The sequence below is a fragment of the Urocitellus parryii genome, chromosome 9 (assembly GCF_045843805.1).
Source record: "Urocitellus parryii isolate mUroPar1 chromosome 9, mUroPar1.hap1, whole genome shotgun sequence".
Lineage (NCBI taxonomy): Eukaryota > Metazoa > Chordata > Mammalia > Rodentia > Sciuridae > Urocitellus > Urocitellus parryii.
This window is the reverse complement of record NC_135539.1, coordinates 14,779,088-14,796,056: the sequence shown is the minus strand read 5'-3', so window position 1 is coordinate 14,796,056 and position 16,969 is coordinate 14,779,088. Positions and strand designations below refer to the sequence as shown.

Sequence of the window (16,969 nt, the reverse complement as noted above, 5' to 3'; positions counted from 1 at the left end):
TGGGATGTCAGTATGTGGGTACTAGCCTTGATCCTGTATCTGTAGGGGCCAGCATGGAGATTAGGTCTGTAAGTGCTGGTCTGATGGCCCTCACAGTACCAGACTCCAAGTCAGTACCTTCAGACCAAGCTTCTAGGCTGGCCCTAGTGCTAGGCTGCAACTCCAAGCTTCCCACCACTCTCAATGCCAAACCAGTCAGACTCTGTACTATCCCCCACACTGTGCTGGCTCCCAGACTGCTGGCCTGCTTTTCCATACCAAGCCAATGCACATAGTTTTAGCCATCAGGACATTAATATTCTTTTATTCCTATATAGTACTTCTCACATATTTTGTTTTTGATTACTTTATATACATTTCTAAAATATTTTTCAATTTTATGATATTCTCTCACCTAGAACTCCTTCGTTTAAGCTTAGGTCTAAAGTTAAAGACATCCAAGACTCACCAATACATCTTTTTAAAAAAATATTTTTAGTTGTTGATGGACTTTTATTTTATTTTATTTATTGATATGTGGTGCTGGGAATCAAACCCTGTGCCTCCTCACACATGCCAGGCAAGTGCTCTTCCACTGAACTACAACTCCAGCCCTTCACCAATACAGATTATGCAGAAGCTTTTTCAGTGATTTAAAAGGTAATAAAGAAATTTTTTGTTTGTTTATTCTCCAGAAAGGGCTTTTTGTGAGTAAAATTCCTTGAGTTTTTATGTGTCCATAACTCTTTGTGACTTTCATTCTTGAAGGTCATTTTGGCTGCATATAAAAACCTTATCTTACATTTTGCTTATAGTTTCTCCTAACAAAACATTTTAGCTATGAATCTGAGGTCTATCTAATTTTCTTTACCTTTTCTTTCTTTCCCTGCTCGTTTTATTTGTATCCAAAGGTCCCCCTTCTCCAGTTATTATTAAAATACAATATTTATCTTGGTATTGATATTAGGTCAATTTCTCAGTTGTCCAGTTACCCTTCTAGTATTAGGTTTGTCTTCTTTATTTCAGAAAATTTTTAAATGTTAGCTTTTAATATTTCTTCTATCACTTTACTTTCTTCTTTGTGGACTACTTTGTACTTGGATTGGATTGTCATTGCCTTGCTTCTTACATATTTGTTCCCAAATGCTTATCAATATGTCTGTCTGATGTTTTCCTACTTTCCAGTCTCCATTTCCTTGTACCTTCTATGCTATTTGTTCTTTATATTTATGTATTTATGAAATGTTTACTTTAAAAAAACCTCTCCAATGTTGTTGCTGTCTTTGAATATTCTGTTGTCTAGTCATCTAATTTCTTAGCCCTTTCAATTATGATTCAGGATTTTCTTTCATGGCATCTATCTTATTTGTAGTTTGTTAGATTCATACTGAAAGATAATAGATTTATTTCTTTTGTGGTATTATACATCTTCTGTGTTTTCATTATTTTATAAGGTTTTGCTCGTATCCTTTTCTGCTAGTCAAAGTTTTCTGTGGGGTTCAATTATAATCCTTATGTTTGGTCACGTTTAAGTGAGATGAATATTCTTATAGTTTTGGAAGGAGATACCTATGTAATAGGTGTAGCAGACAAAATAACATTCTTATCTTCATAGCTATAGGATTCCTTTCTCAGAGTCTTTTGGGATGTGTTTCTTACTGCTCACTCTCATGTTTCAGTTCACCATTAACTTATTTTTTTTTCTTTCTTGCTTTTCCTATTTTCTTTTTTGGCTGTTAAAGAATTTTCTTATCTTTGTTTCTCAGCCAATTATTGCACTAAATTATATCTTGTTTAATTTTATCAATTTCTTATTTAAGTTTACCAGAAGTGTTTCTTGGAGATATAATCTTTCTCACTGCAGAAATGGAATCATCTTACTTGTGCATGAAAAAATAATACACAATCAATTAAATTTCCTTGAGATTGTGTGGACTCATTTTAAAAATTCTGATTCCTCTGGCAAGACCTTTTTAGAAGAGTACATTCTGGCTGCCTTTTGCTTATAACATTTATTCCTTATTTATTCACTTTTAATTTAAAGATCTTAACTGGCTATATTTTGGGGCCAGTGCTTATATTCTATAAAAATAGAATAAGTGGGTCCTCTTTCTTCATTTTAGATATTAATATTTATGTATAGATTTAGTATTAGTTAATTTTTAAAATTCTGTCATATTTCAATACTATTTGCTCAAGGACTAATTACAGATGAACTAGATGACCACTACTTTACACTTAAAAATGTGTCTCAAACCATATTCTTGTAAAAGTGCTTGCGTCTACAAGTTGCTAGGACAGTTTATGGTAAATGAGGTTTTCTGGTCATAATTTTCTTTGTGGAGATTTAGATACCACATCAAATAGAACTCTAGTACTAATGAGTATTCAAAAATATTTGTTGCATGAATGAATAATTGAATATTTAATTCTTGATGTACATGTCTATCTGCATAGATTTTCATAGGCACATCATAATAACTATGACCAATGCTAAGATGATTATTTTTCCACATGTTCTCCACTCTGTTCTACAATCTATTTTATATATTTTCTGATCTCCATTCTTACAGATGTCAATAACTTGCACAAAACTGATGTTGAAGACATAAATCATATGCATGGTGAGAACAAAAAATATGATTTAACACATCTCTAACAAAGTTAAAGCAACTGCATTTACCTGGAAATGTCATTTTGATGAAATATTTAAAATCCTCTAATTTATCCTCAGTCTTGACCTTGACTTTCAGGATATGAATATCACCGAACTTGTTCTTGAGGTGCTGAGGGCTGCCCAAGCACATAAGTTTCCCCTTCACCATGATGGCTATCTTGGTACAAAGGGCATCACATTCCTCCATGCTTGCAAAATAAGAGAGCAGAATAATGTAAGGCTAAACAGTTTTCCTTTGGAGGACATAGGGTTGAAACAGCCAAGATTTTGTGATTCTATTTGCAATCAGAATTTGAACCTACCAATCATCAAGCTCATAACTGGAAAGTGTATTTTTAAAAAATGATAAATAATAGTATTACCCAATTCTCAAATGTAACATCTTCTGAAATTTCCTGTCTTCTGCCTACTCTGGAGTTTTCAACATACTAAAAATTCTTAGCCATTCCACTCATTAGGAATTAAAATGAAACCTAATTCCTAAAGAGAAGCTCATATTCATTTGCAAGTTTACCATCCCATATTCCTGACCCCAAATAATTTCTTCTAGAGCCACTACAACTCCTTCCAGCCTTAACCAAGCCCCTCAATGAGCCACACAGACCTATGGGAGGTTATAATGATAGCTTTTCCACTTTCACGTGTCTTTGTCACTGTGTTCCAGAGCAGGCGTCGGGCTACTGGGTCCATACCAGTAGATGGCTCATCCAGAAAGATGACTGAGGACTTTCCCATTATGGCAATAGCAGTGCTCAACCTACGTTTGTTTCCTCCACTTCATGGTCCAAGGAGCAGGGATAGAAAGTAGAAGAAGAGACTATATATATCAGTTATTTAGGAAAATACTTAGCACAAATATCCCAAATGCTGAGAGATTCAACAAATATTTAACATGAACATCCACTGTGATGATTAACAATGCAGCAAGTCCAACCTTAGATTGTGTGTGTGTGTGTGTGTGTGTGTGTGTGTTCATTTTATTTTGACATGTAGAGGAGTGACTTTTATGTATCTGATTTGGGCAGCATTATCAACAACATTTATTTACTCATTCTTAGGTTATCATGGTTTCCCAGGTACATAAACCCACCATTAATCATAAGGCCTATATTCCTCTTTTGTTTAGAAGACAAAGAACCATAGGAACACTAGGAATAAGATGCTCCCTCTTGAGGTTCAGAGCTGCAAATCAAATAGAACTAGGATTTTGAGTTTCATCTCTGCAAAGGGAAAATGTGGAACTTGATGCATCTGCCTTTTTACTTGAAACTGAAATCTAGTAGGGCATTAGACAGTTTCACAATTAGTAACTGTGATACAGGGACATAGGTGGAGCTGTGGTTTCATTTCAAATATCAGGAACACAGAGGAGAAACACTTCAAGATTAGCAGCATCATTAACAACAACAACAACAATAAAAAAGCAGCATAATGATTTACCTGTAGGTCCTGATAATATTGTCAGCATGTGGCTCCAATTCCAATGAGCTCAAATGTTTGTTCACATACAGATGAATCTGGTGCTCAGAAACTCCCCATATTCTGGCATACATGATCATTATTTCCCGGCCAGACATGTATTCCAGCAAAGCGTCAAATTGAGGACAATAGCCAATTCTTGACTTCACCTAATTATAAGAATTACTTTAAGTAAAAACCTACATCATCCATCCTACTGAACATCCATGGATGAGAAAGACCTGCAGTCCTCCAGGTCATGCTTCTAAGAGTCCTACCAAGAATTTTTCTTTTCTGAAGGGCTACCAAAGTATGGCTCTTGGGCCAATTATAGAACACTATAATAATAGTTTCCTTTAAACAGTATTAATGATCTTGAAGATGAAGAAGTTAAAAATAAAATTTCAGTGCATACTCGATTTGAAATAGTATTGAAAACTGAGATGTTCCCTTCCTCAATCAGGAGTTCCAAATGGCATGGCTACCATGGATGATTTTACACTGCTCGATCTGCACAGCCATGTGCACATCTTGTTCCACATCAGACTGAACTCAAAGCAATGCTCCACAAATAGGAGACTAAAATGAGTGTTGCTTCAGAAATTGGTCAAACACTTTTGCTGATTTGCACTCAGGTATACATCGCTAAAGTAGCCAGAGAAAAGTTGTGAATTTAAACAAATATTTAATTTACATCGACTAGATTATTCATGCCCCTAATCCTGGCATAGTTCAAGCTTCCCCAATCTCTAGTGGGCTAAAATAAATTCCAGTGGACTTAAAGGAATCCCTGCACTCTCATGTTCATTTTTCTCTTTTCATCCTTTAAAAAACTTAAATAAATAAATAAAATTAGAAGGTGATACCTCTGTTCAGGGAAATGTATAGACAGGCTCAGAAAAGACCATATTGCCCTAAATTTGTATTTTGGGCTGAATCCAAGCACAGAATGAGCCTTGGACAATAAAACCTGAACAATAAAAAACAATGACAACTAAAAAACTGACAGGAAACCAGCAATAGTAGGAGAATAATATCCCTAGAGTTACCACATTATCAGATTCAAAAGTCCAATTTTCAATAAAAACTCACTAGCATACAAAGAAACAGAAAATATGACCCACCCAAAGGAAAAAGAAACAATAAACTGAAATTTTCCCTGTAAAAAGACCTGATGGGGGGCTTGGGATGTAGAGGAGTGACTTCTTTGGACCCAATGGATCTTTTTAGATAAATGTTACAGATATGAATCTCTTGATTAGACCAAGTAGCCTCTGAAAAAACAGATACCAAGATGTTAGAAAAGAAATCTGGATTGTTCTCGACACCCTCATTGATGAAATGCTCTATATTCAATAATTTAGTACACTATTCAGGCTTCCCTCAGATTTCCTAGCATTTGAAATTTGACCATTTTCTTCTTCTTGAAATTCTCACCACACTTAGCTTTTTCCCAAAGTGATGAGCCATCTTCTAGATGGCATGTTTAGCCAATGACTAGCTGATACAGGAATACAAAGGGTAGTATTTGTATTTAGATAGTATCTAAAAGATAGACCCCGCTTTGATTTGCCATCACACTGAAAAGTGACATAGTGCTTCAGAGCCCTTAGTAATATTGATCAAGGGCTAAGCTGCAACTGAATTGCAGAAAATCTTCTTCTGCCCAGTCTCTCTACCCTTACCATACCTTGTTTGGCATATGTTAGATGCACTGTTGAGAGAATTTTGCCTTTTATTCCAATAATTTCAAAGACATAAAAGACACTCTTGTTGTAAGTTATGCTCTAATTGCTTCATTCTCTCTTCAAAATTTTCTCTTTTCAGAATTCAATACAATATCCACCAGGATCATCATCTATTATCCCTATCATCTGCCTGTTAACCTGCACCCATAAGTCATCTTATACTGTAATATAATCTTACCTTTAGTATATTTTTGGTGATGCTAAAGCCATCAATAAACACATCCCCAGAGGTAGGACTCTGCTCTCCAGTCAAAATTTGGAATGTACTTGTTTTACCTGCTCCATTATATCCAAGTAATCCAAAGCACTCCTGCCTTTGGACTTCCAGGGAAATATTTTTCACAGCCAGAATTACTGGATATGTAAAGTATATCTAAAAAATTCAGAAAATACAGTTTAGTAAAGAATATTTATAGGTCAAATGCAATAAATACCTTAGACCTATGGGCCACTACCTCAGACAGTTTCCTGAGAACTATCTTGGTAGAATACACATAGATGCTGAAGAACCACAGCGAGTCCTTGACACCAATGGCATGCTCTCAGGGAGCTATGAAGACAGAATATTTTGGCTGTTGAATGATTTACCTTTGTGAGTTCCTTAATAAGCACCGGGGAATTCATCAACTCTTTAGAATGCTCCAGAATTCTCTTTCTCTCATCTTCTACATCTTTATCTGGAGATTCTCCAGATAATTCCTTGGAAATTATATCCTATATTTTTAAGACAAGAATCATAAACTGAATGGCTTCATGAAATCTGAGGCAAGAGGATGGTTGCAAGTTTGAGGTCAGCCTCAGTAAATTAGTGAGGCTCTAAGCAACTTAGTGAGACCCTATCTCAAAATAAAAAAATTTTAAGGGCTGCGGATGTGGCATAGTTAAGTGTCACCTTGGTTAAATTTCCTGTATCTCCCCAAAAGTGTAAATTAACATGCTACTATGTATACTTTAAAATCTCTGAAATATACAATTCAAAGCATTCAGAGAAATGATTTTATCACGTGGATACTTACAAATGAAGCCATCTCAAGAGAGTCGGGAAAGTTAAAGTAATGCATTTGTAATCATAAATAAACTTGCAAAAAGTAAAAAGGAATGGGAACTAAAAAAAACATCAGCAAGGCCTGTTTGGACCCAGTGGATGATATTTTTAGATAAATGTTACAGATATAAATGCTCTTGATTAGACCAAGTAGCCTCTGAAAAAAACAAATACCAAGATGTTAGAAAAGAAATTTGGCATAATTTTCAAAAGTGCTTTGTCCAATCATTTCAGAACAAATTGACTATTGCTCTTTTCAGTTTAAGAAATCAGGAATACGTAGCTTATTGTTATTTTTCCCAAATCAGACACCTCATGAAAAACTGAAGCTATAGCTAAGAACAATCTAAACATGAGAGAGAAACATTCAGTAACACTTCACATAGAAAATATTTGTGACTTTCAGAATGGCAATATTAGATATCTGTGAATTTGTGCTCCAGTGAAACTGCTGAAAATTATTTTAACATATGATCACTTAAAATTTTTTGAAATGATCTAAGGATGTTCTGTAATGTAAATGGAGAAAAATTTATTCAAGAAAACCTATTAAGTTGGTAGGAATACTGAAGTCCCATTGTATTACTGTCCCATATCTGAACCACCAATTTTGCCTAGTGAGGAGAGTTAGGCTGTCAAACAGAATTCCTTTGCTCTATCCAGTGTAATTTACTTTATTTGAAACAGCATGGGAAAGTTACAACCTAAGGATGCTCTGATCAGTAATGGATATTTTGGTGGAAAGCAATTAAGCAATTACAATGCTTGTAAATTGAGCTGCTATAAACATTGATGTGGAAAGCAGCTACATCAATGTTTATAGTGGCTCAATTTACAATGACTAAAAGAGATAAAATCTAAAGCATGGGGGCTGGAGCTCAGTGGTAGAGTACTTGCCTCACATGGGTGAGGTATTGGGTTTGATACTCAGTACCACATTAAAAAAATAAATAAATTTGGCCATACTACCCAAAGTGCTATACAGATTCAATGCGATTCCAATAAAAATGACAATTTCATTCCTTATAGAAATTTAAAAAAATCATAAATTCATTTGGAATAGTCAAAGCAATCCTTAGCTAGAAGAGTGAAGCAGGAGGCATCACAATACCAGAACTTAAATTATACTACAAAGCTATAGTAACAAAAATGGCATGCTATTGGCACCAAAATAGACATGTAGACAAATGCTACAGAATAGAAGACACAGGGACAAAACCATATAAATACAGTTATATCATACTAGACAAAGGTGCCAAAAACATGCACTGTAGAAAAGATAGCCTCTTCAACAAATGGTGCTAGGAAAAATGGAAATACATGTGCAGCAAAATGAAAATAAGCCCCTATCTCTCACCATGCAAAAAACTCAACTCAAAGTGGATCAAGGACCTAGGAATTAGTCCAGAGACCCTGCACCTAATAGAGGAAAAAGTAGGCACAAATCTTCATCATTTTGGATTAGGCCCTGTCTTCCTTTACAAGATTCCTAAAGCACAAGAAATAAAATCAAGACTTAATAAATGGGATGGATTCAATCTAAAACTGCTCCTAAGCAAACTGAACAATCAATGAGGTGAACAGAAAGCCTGCATTTTGGGAGCAAGTTTTTGCCACACACACACTAATCTCTAGGATATATAAAGAACTCAAAAAACAACACCAAAAATACAAACAACCCAATCAATAAATGGGCTAAAGAACTTAACAGATACTTCTCAGAAGAAGATATACATTCAATCAACAAATATCGGAAAAACTGTTCAACATCTTTAATAATTAGAGAAATGCAAATCAAAACTACTCCAAGATTTCATCTCACTCCCTTCAGAATGGCAGTTATCAAGAATACAGACAACAATAAGTGTTGGTGAGGATGTGAGGGAAAAGACACACTCATACATTGCTGATGGGACTGCAAATTGGTGCAACTAATCTGGAAAGCATTATGGAGATTCCTTAGAAAACTTGGAATGGAACCACCATTTGACCCAGCTATCCTACTCCTCAGTCTATACCCAAAGGACTTAAAATCAGCATACTATAGTAATGCAGCCACATCAATGTTTATAGCGGCTAAATTTACAATGACTAAATTGTGAAGTAACTTTGATGTCCTTCAATAGATGAATGGATAAAAAATGTGGTATATATACATAATGGAATATTACTCAGCATTAAAAGAGAATAAAATTATGGCATTTTCAGTTAAATGGATGGAGCTGGAGAATATCATGCTAAACAAAGTAAGCCAATCCCCAAAATCTAAAGGCCAAAAGTTTTCTCTGATAAGTGGAAACTGACACATAACAGGGAGGTGGGAGGCATGGGGAAAATGGAGAAACTTTGATTGGGCAAAGAGGTGGGAGAGGAGGGAGGGTGCATGGGGGTAGGAAAGATAGTGGACATATTATCCTAGGTACATGTATGAATCAAAATACATTCTGCTGTCATATATACCTAATTAAAATAAAAATAAATAAATAAAATTTTAAAAATTTAAAGCAAAAAAAAAAAAATAAAGCTCAGGCTAGCTATTTTACCAGAGAGGATATATAAAGAATCCTCTTGGGATAGCAATGAAATTTATTCATTGACCTTAACTACTTCTCCAAAGATGATCAGTAAATTGGATCAGTACTTGGAAAATCATGCCCTAGTGCATTGTTGAAAACCATACCAAATTCAGGCAGCAATTAGTGGAGTTCAACAGCTGGGTATGGTCATGAAAGACATAGTCAAAAAGAGCCCCAAAAACCTCACTGCCATTTCAGGGTGTTTGTGCCCATGCCTAGGCCCACACCCTCTGAGGACTATCACAGGCTTCACACCGCAAGGGAACCAGAGTTTATTAAAATATTTGAGCTGGTTGCTAAACAATAAACTAGCAAATATTCAAAAAAGGACTAGCTGGAAACTTCTAAATATAATGAAAAATATTATATATTCAAGGAGCTTAAGGAAAACCAAGTGAGATAAACACAAAGATATCCATATAAAAACATATCAGTAAAAATGCTGAAAGTCAAAGATAAGGAGAAAATCCTGGGATCAATAAGAGAAAATCATCTGAAACTAACTAGAGAGGCCCAATAGGATAACAGCATTTTATAAAAAAATGATTACATAAAAATATTACATCAAAAAATCAGGCTACAGAAGCAAAAAAAAACCTAACAGGAGTATATTAAACAAAAAAGGTCTGCACAGCAGAGGAAACAACAAAATGGAAAGGAGCAAAGGAGAGGGATTGAAAGGGAGAGAGGAGGGAAGGGAAAAGGGAAGAATGGTGGAATGAAATTGACCAAATCTTATGTGCATGTAAGAGTATATCACAGTAATTTCACCTTTATGTTTACCTATAAAGCACTAATTAAAAAAAACTATAAGCAAATAGAAGGAAGACCAGTAAAGTAAAATGAACATGGGAAGGGAGGACAGGAGAAAAAGGAAATTATTAGAGATCTTATTGAAGCAAATTATATTCCAAAGTTGCAAGAATTATGTCAAAATTATAGTTATGAATAACTATAATTCACTAATTTACAAAATGAAGAAAACCACAATGAGATAACTCCTGACCCACACACAATATTTATCATAAAAAACAACATATAGCAAGTGTTGGAAATGTTGTGAAGGGAACCCTGTATGCTGTTGGTGGGAATATAAATAAGTACAGGTATAACAAAGACTTAGAGGTAGGTTGCTTTGGCTAAAAACATTGACTCTTCATTTGAACCTGCAAATGTCCAATGGGTAATGGAAAACAGGGGAAAAAGTGGCATCTTCATTTTGCATTTGTCTCCTATGCTCTGAGTTACCTTGAATTCCAGAAGCAAGTCCGATAGATATACATCTAGTGATGAGTTGAAACTATCCCCCAGGAAACAGAAACTTTCTTATCACCAGCAAGGTCCTACCTGACCAGCCCTGAGATCATGATCAGCTTGGGCAAGACTACTTGACTCTATATTTCTGGTCCCCCTCTCTATGTAATGTGGATGCTCACACTAGTACCCCAGAAATGCTGGTCACTTTTGTCTTCCTTGTGTAGCTGTATCTATTAAAAAATTCCTTTCCCTCTTGTCACCATTACTTTTTCCATTTGGTTTATGGGGTGAGTGCCCAGACCTGATTTGTTGGGACCTCTTGAATTGGGCCTCTCATCTAAGACTCTGGTAACACAGCCATTATGGAAAATAGTATGGAAGTTTAAAATAGAACTGCCATATGACCAAGCAATCCCTCTTTTGGGTATATATCCCGGGAAAATGAAATCATCACCTTGTAAATATCTACACTCTCATGTTCATGATAGCACTATTCACAATAGCCAAAATATTGAATCAACCTAAGTATTCATCAAAAGATGTATGATTAGCAAAATGTGGTTAAATACATAATGAAATGATATTTAGCCTTTTAAAAAAGGACATCCTGTCATTTGGAACAACATGGATGAACCTAGAGGATATTATGTCAAGTGAAATAAGTCAGATATGAAAAGCCAAATATGGCATGACCTCATTTATATGTAGATTCTAAAAGCATTAAACTCATAAAAGTAAAGAGCAGAACGATGGCTATCAGAGGCTTGTGGGGTAAGAAAAGCTGAGCAAAGGTTCAGTTAGATGTGAGCAATAAGCTTTGTTTCTTATCACACACTGAATGTTGACTATTATATATTTCAAAATTACTAAAAATGCATATCTTAAATGCTTTAGCTTGAATTAATCATTCCACTGTAAACATATCAAAACATTACACTGTATCCCTTAAAACACACAATTATTATTTTTCAATTAAAATCAACTTAAGAAAGAATATACTTAGAGGAGTAGATTTGAAATGTTCTCACCACAAGAAAAGATAAATATATGAGATATCGAATATATTAACAAGCTTAACTAAACCATTCCACCATGTATATCAAACCATCAAGCTATACATTTAAATATACATATAATTTTTTTCAATTAAAAAATAAAAATAATACATCAGAATTTAAGGGCATAGCTAGAGTAGTGCTTTTAGGGAATGATTAGTTTAAATACTTATTTAGAAATGAGGAGAAACCTAAAAGCTGTGAAATTAAGGCTTCTAAGAGAGGAGAAATATAAAGGAAATTATAATCAAAACATCAATGAAAGAGAAAATAGTCAGCAATACAGAAAATTCATAAAGATAAACTTTAGTCCCTTGAAATGATCATCAAAGAGAATTCACTTTGTTAGAGATAATTTTACCTCAGTAATGTTATATATTTATTTTCATGCAGATGAGTTTTTCTTTTATTTGGCCACTGAGTCAGGTAACTGGTAGTCACATATCAACACATAATTTTGAGGACCTAATTTTCAATGTTCTTAGAGTTCATCTTAAGCACTCACCTTCTTATATTTCTTGTAGATAGCAAAGTAAACATGTTTATTGAGAAATTTTCTCAATTTCCACAAAGTATTATCACAAAGGAAAATGAAGAGAATAAAAAGACAGCCTGCAATACTCATTATAATCAAATGCTTTCCAATTGTATGCTCTTCCAAAGAATAAATATTCTTCTCAGTATCTGGGAATAGTGAGAGAGAATGCTAATCGTACTGACACCATGAACAGACGAAGAGAACAACAAAGAAGAAGAAATACAGGATAAAATGAAGCACTAGGCTAAACTAAGACAAAGTATTTAGAATGTAAGAAGCGATTATCCTTGAACTTTATAAAGAACAGTATCATAATCTATGTTGTCTACGAGAATCTGTTTCTCCTTAAGTTATCATCTCTAAAATTCTCAAATGTAAAATGAAATTCAAACAATAATAAACAGTACTCCATCTAACTAGTATCAATGTTGTTAACATTTTGCCATATTAGCTCCCATACCTTTAAACTGGCATATTTGTAAGTTGCCTCTATGGTTCTTAAAAAATAATTTTGTTATATGTTTTGTTTTTAATCTTTTTTTGTATTCTTAAACTAGTTTTTCTTGAAAACTAGTTGCCTCCTTGGTTTTTGAATTGTGAGTTTTCATGGAATTCTATGTTTTGATGATGATATATTTGGAACAAAGACAGATTATGAAAGCTATTTCATTGGTAAAATGAAATGCAGTCTCTTTATAAATGTCTGTTTTTCTGAAGTGAATAATTGAGAGGTGGTGGAGATGGTGGAGATACTGGAGGTAGTAGAGGAGTAGATAACTGTTTTCTGATTCCATAACAGGCTCTTTGTTCTGCAGTATCCTTAACTTATTTGTTTCCTGCTTCGTAGATAAGATCAAGGCTCCAAGGGCCAATAATTGCTTTTCAAACTTTTTCATTTTTTTCCCTTGGATGTTTTCTCTTCCCATGAATTAAAATTTTTCTCAAACTAATGAAACATCAAATCACAGGTGCTAGACATTCAGAGTATCTAATCAGGAAAAAATATTGATACACCAAACCACATGGACAATAAATGATGTAGGAACCCATCTTATGATGTTAGAAAACTGATCTCCCAAGTGTAAAATGTAGAAGAAAATGAAAACGAATATAACTAAATAAATTAGAAAACAAACACACAATAAAAAGAACTAACAAAGCTGAAAACTTTCTTTTTTGGAAAAGACTAATAAAACTGACAAACTTCTGTTAAGATTGCTCAAGAAAAAAGGCAAGTGGCAAAAATCAGGAATATTATGCATTAAAATGGGGATATCACTATCAATAATACAGATGTTAAAAATGTTCTAAGATGTTTTGAACAAATTTACTCCAATTAATTGGAAAATTTAGATGTAATGAATGATCCTACCAAAACTTTTGCCTCATAAAATACTCAATTAATTCTATCTTTATTCTTAGATCAATCGATAGTTAAAAAACCTTCCCAAAAAACAATCTCCATACACAATTTCCACAAGTGAATTCCATCATTTAACAAAAAATAACACCAATCCTCCTCCACAAAATTTAAAATTTTTAAATTTGTTCTCTTTAGTTACACATGATACTAGAATGTGTTTTGACATATCTTACATACATGGAGAATAACTTCCATTTTGAGGTTGTACATAATGTACAGTTATGCTGGTTGTGTATTCATATATGAACATAAGAAAGTTATGTCTAATTCATTCTCTTTCCCATTCCCATCCCCCACCTTTCCCTCCGTTCCCCCCATCCAATTCAGTAAGCCTCCAAGAACAAACCCTGTCTCCCCATTGTGAGTTAGAATCCATATATCAGAGACAACATTCAGGTTTTGGTTTTGGGGATTGCCTTATTTTACTTAGCATGATTGCCTTCAATTCCATCCATTTACCAGCAAATGCTATAATTTCATTCTTCTTTATGGCAGAGTAACATTCCATTGTGTATTTATACCACATTTTCTTTATCCATTCATCTATTGTAGGGCACCTGTGTTGGTTTCATAGCTTAGCTATTGTAAATTGAGCTGCAATGAACATTCCACAAAATTTTTGACCAAATAAAAACTTCTTAAATATTTTTTATTCCATAACTTTATAAATATTTTACAAAACAAAACAAATCTACCTGAAATTACATCTATGTAATTTTTTATGGACATAGATGTAAGAATCCTTACTAATAGTAGCAAGCAGTCTGATGTATAACAATTTATACATCATAACACTGTTTGGTTTATTCAGTTTATCATATGACTAATAATTATTTGCCATTACAAATTCAGGCTAAGTAATTCACTATGTAATTCAATAGAATATATGTAATTCAACAGAGCAAAGAAGAAAAATCATTCACTCACTTCAATACAAGCAGTAACAAGCATCTGATAAAGTTGTACACTTTTTCGTGATTTAAAAAACCAAACATGGAAAAAAAAGAAACTCCTTAAATTTATAAAGTTTCTATAATAAACATCATACTTAATGCTAAAATATTACAATGTTAATTCTGATATTGGAATGAAAATGGAGGTCTGTTGTCACTTTGATTCAATTTAACTATTGTATCTGTTGGGAGTCACCCTGGCTCCAAAGACTAACTTCCTCATCCCCCAAGAGAGCCATCCAACGGTGAGCCCTGCTGGCTCACATGATCCTTACCCACCAATCAGACTAGCCCTGCTGGCTCACATGATCCATACCCACCAATCAGACTAGCCCTGCTGACTCACATGATCCTTACCCACCAATCAGAAAACATCCCTGTACCAACTGTCAAACCATTAAACTGTTAAACTGTCATAACTGTCAAACCACCCCTGGCTCTATAAATATGCAGAGCTGTTCCTCAATAAATGGGCATTTTCTCTGATGACGAGCCTTGTTCATTCTTTCAGTATCTGTCTGACAAGCAGTAAATCAAGAACAAGAAACATCTACAATATGTATTGGAAAAGAAATACACTATTTGTATATGTATATGCTTTGAATGCATTAATTAAAGTCATCTACATTAAATTATTAAAATAATTTAGCAAACACAACATGCAAAAATGAACTCTGAGCTGTATTCTCTATATCAGCACTAAATTAAAAACTGATATTTCAAAAAGTGATACTAGGCTGGGGTTGTGGCTCAGTAGTAGAGTGCTCACCTAGCACAGGCAAGGCCCTATGTTCAATCCTCAGCACCATATAAAAATAAATAAATAAAATAAAGGTATTGTGTCCAATTGTAAAAGGTTAAGAATGTAAGAATTAAGTTCTGGGGGCTGGGGATGTGGCTCAAGCGGTAGCGCGCTCGCCTGGCAAGCGTGCGGCCCGGGGTTCGATCCTCAGCACCACATACAAAGATGTTGTGTCCGCCAAGTACTGAAAAATAAATATTAAAAAAAAATTCTCTCTCTCTCTCTCTCTCTTTAAAAAAAAAAAAAAGAATTAAGTTCTGTTTTCCTAGAACCTGAAACTCATGTAGAAGTTGAAAACAACTCCCGGAAATGCCCACTAAATGTATGTTGAAATCTCCCCTGACCATCTGGTTGCTCTACGAAAACAACCCCTCCCAGAAACCGTGCAATGATTGGCTATGCTGTATGTGAAGTCCCTGCCCTCTCCAAGGAAAGTATATAAGCTTTGCTTAAGCTGTTCCCGGGGCTCTCTGCTCTATTCAAGTGAGCTCTGAGCCCCAGCATGCTGGACCCCCATTAAACCCTTTGCTGTTGCATGAGACAGTCTCTTGGTGTTCTCTTCCTCTGACGCTCGCCCGACCTTTACACAACTACAACTAAAAAATAAATATTTTAAAAAAGTTATACTAATAGATGGTTGATTATTAGTAGCTCTTATTCTCTACCTGATAATTATTTTAAAATTACCTTGATATGCTTTTGAAGTTTTACTATATTTTAGAAGTTTTCCTTGGCTTGAAAAATGACACATGTACCAAACATGTGTCCTCTCTCCTTGAATGAACAACAGGTTTATACATGTTTTGTGGTCTGAACCCAAGGTTAATTTCATAGATATTTATAGAGATCCTCAAGATACTTACTTTCTTTACTACAATTTAAGAATTTGTGAATATTCTTTTTTTGGGTGCACAGTATCTTCATATGGTAGATAACAGTATAGTCACTGATGCATTTCCCAAGGTTATAATTGGGAAAGAGCAGAAATGAATTACGTATGAATTTTCTGGTGCCATTAGACAAGTTAGTTGATGTTCCTAAAATTATGATAAAAGTAGGTTACATAATAGAAAATAAACTATCCCCAAGATAAAAAATCCCCCAGTAATGATCCAACCAAACTCAGGAAATTAAAAACCAGATTATCTTTGAAGAACAGTAATTACTTCCTAATCAGTTTTTTTAAATAGTTTATACTTGGTGATAAGAGGTTTTGCTGATAATTACAGAATTCTGATTTTTTTTGGTGAAGTATGGCCATCTAGGCTTTTGTTTTCTTTATGGACATAAATTTGAACCATTAATCACTTGAATGCTTGTAGTACAATTCAAATTTTCTAATTCTTCTTAAATTAGTAAACTGCATCTTTATAAAAGTGTAACAGTTTTGTTAGTCTGGCTTAGTTAGTACTCTCTATTGTATATTCACATTGTGGAATGGTCAAATCAGAGTAGTGT

The 16,969-nt window shown here is 34.3% G+C and overlaps 1 protein-coding gene across 1 annotated transcript in view; it reads right to left on the bottom strand.

Moving 5' to 3' along the window:
* Positions 1-16,969, bottom strand: part of LOC113185093 (phospholipid-transporting ATPase ABCA3-like) — a 126,182-nt gene that overhangs the window by 1,738 nt on the left and 107,475 nt on the right. The window contains exons 22-28 of the mRNA XM_077802694.1: positions 16,375-16,548; positions 12,301-12,479; positions 6,451-6,576; positions 6,041-6,235; positions 4,097-4,284; positions 3,261-3,431; positions 2,663-2,844 (exon numbers count right to left, since the gene is read on the bottom strand). Of these exons, the coding sequence (XP_077658820.1) occupies positions 2,663-2,844; positions 3,261-3,431; positions 4,097-4,284; positions 6,041-6,235; positions 6,451-6,576; positions 12,301-12,479; positions 16,375-16,548 (1,215 nt within the window). The remainder of the gene's footprint in view (positions 1-2,662; positions 2,845-3,260; positions 3,432-4,096; positions 4,285-6,040; positions 6,236-6,450; positions 6,577-12,300; positions 12,480-16,374; positions 16,549-16,969) is intronic.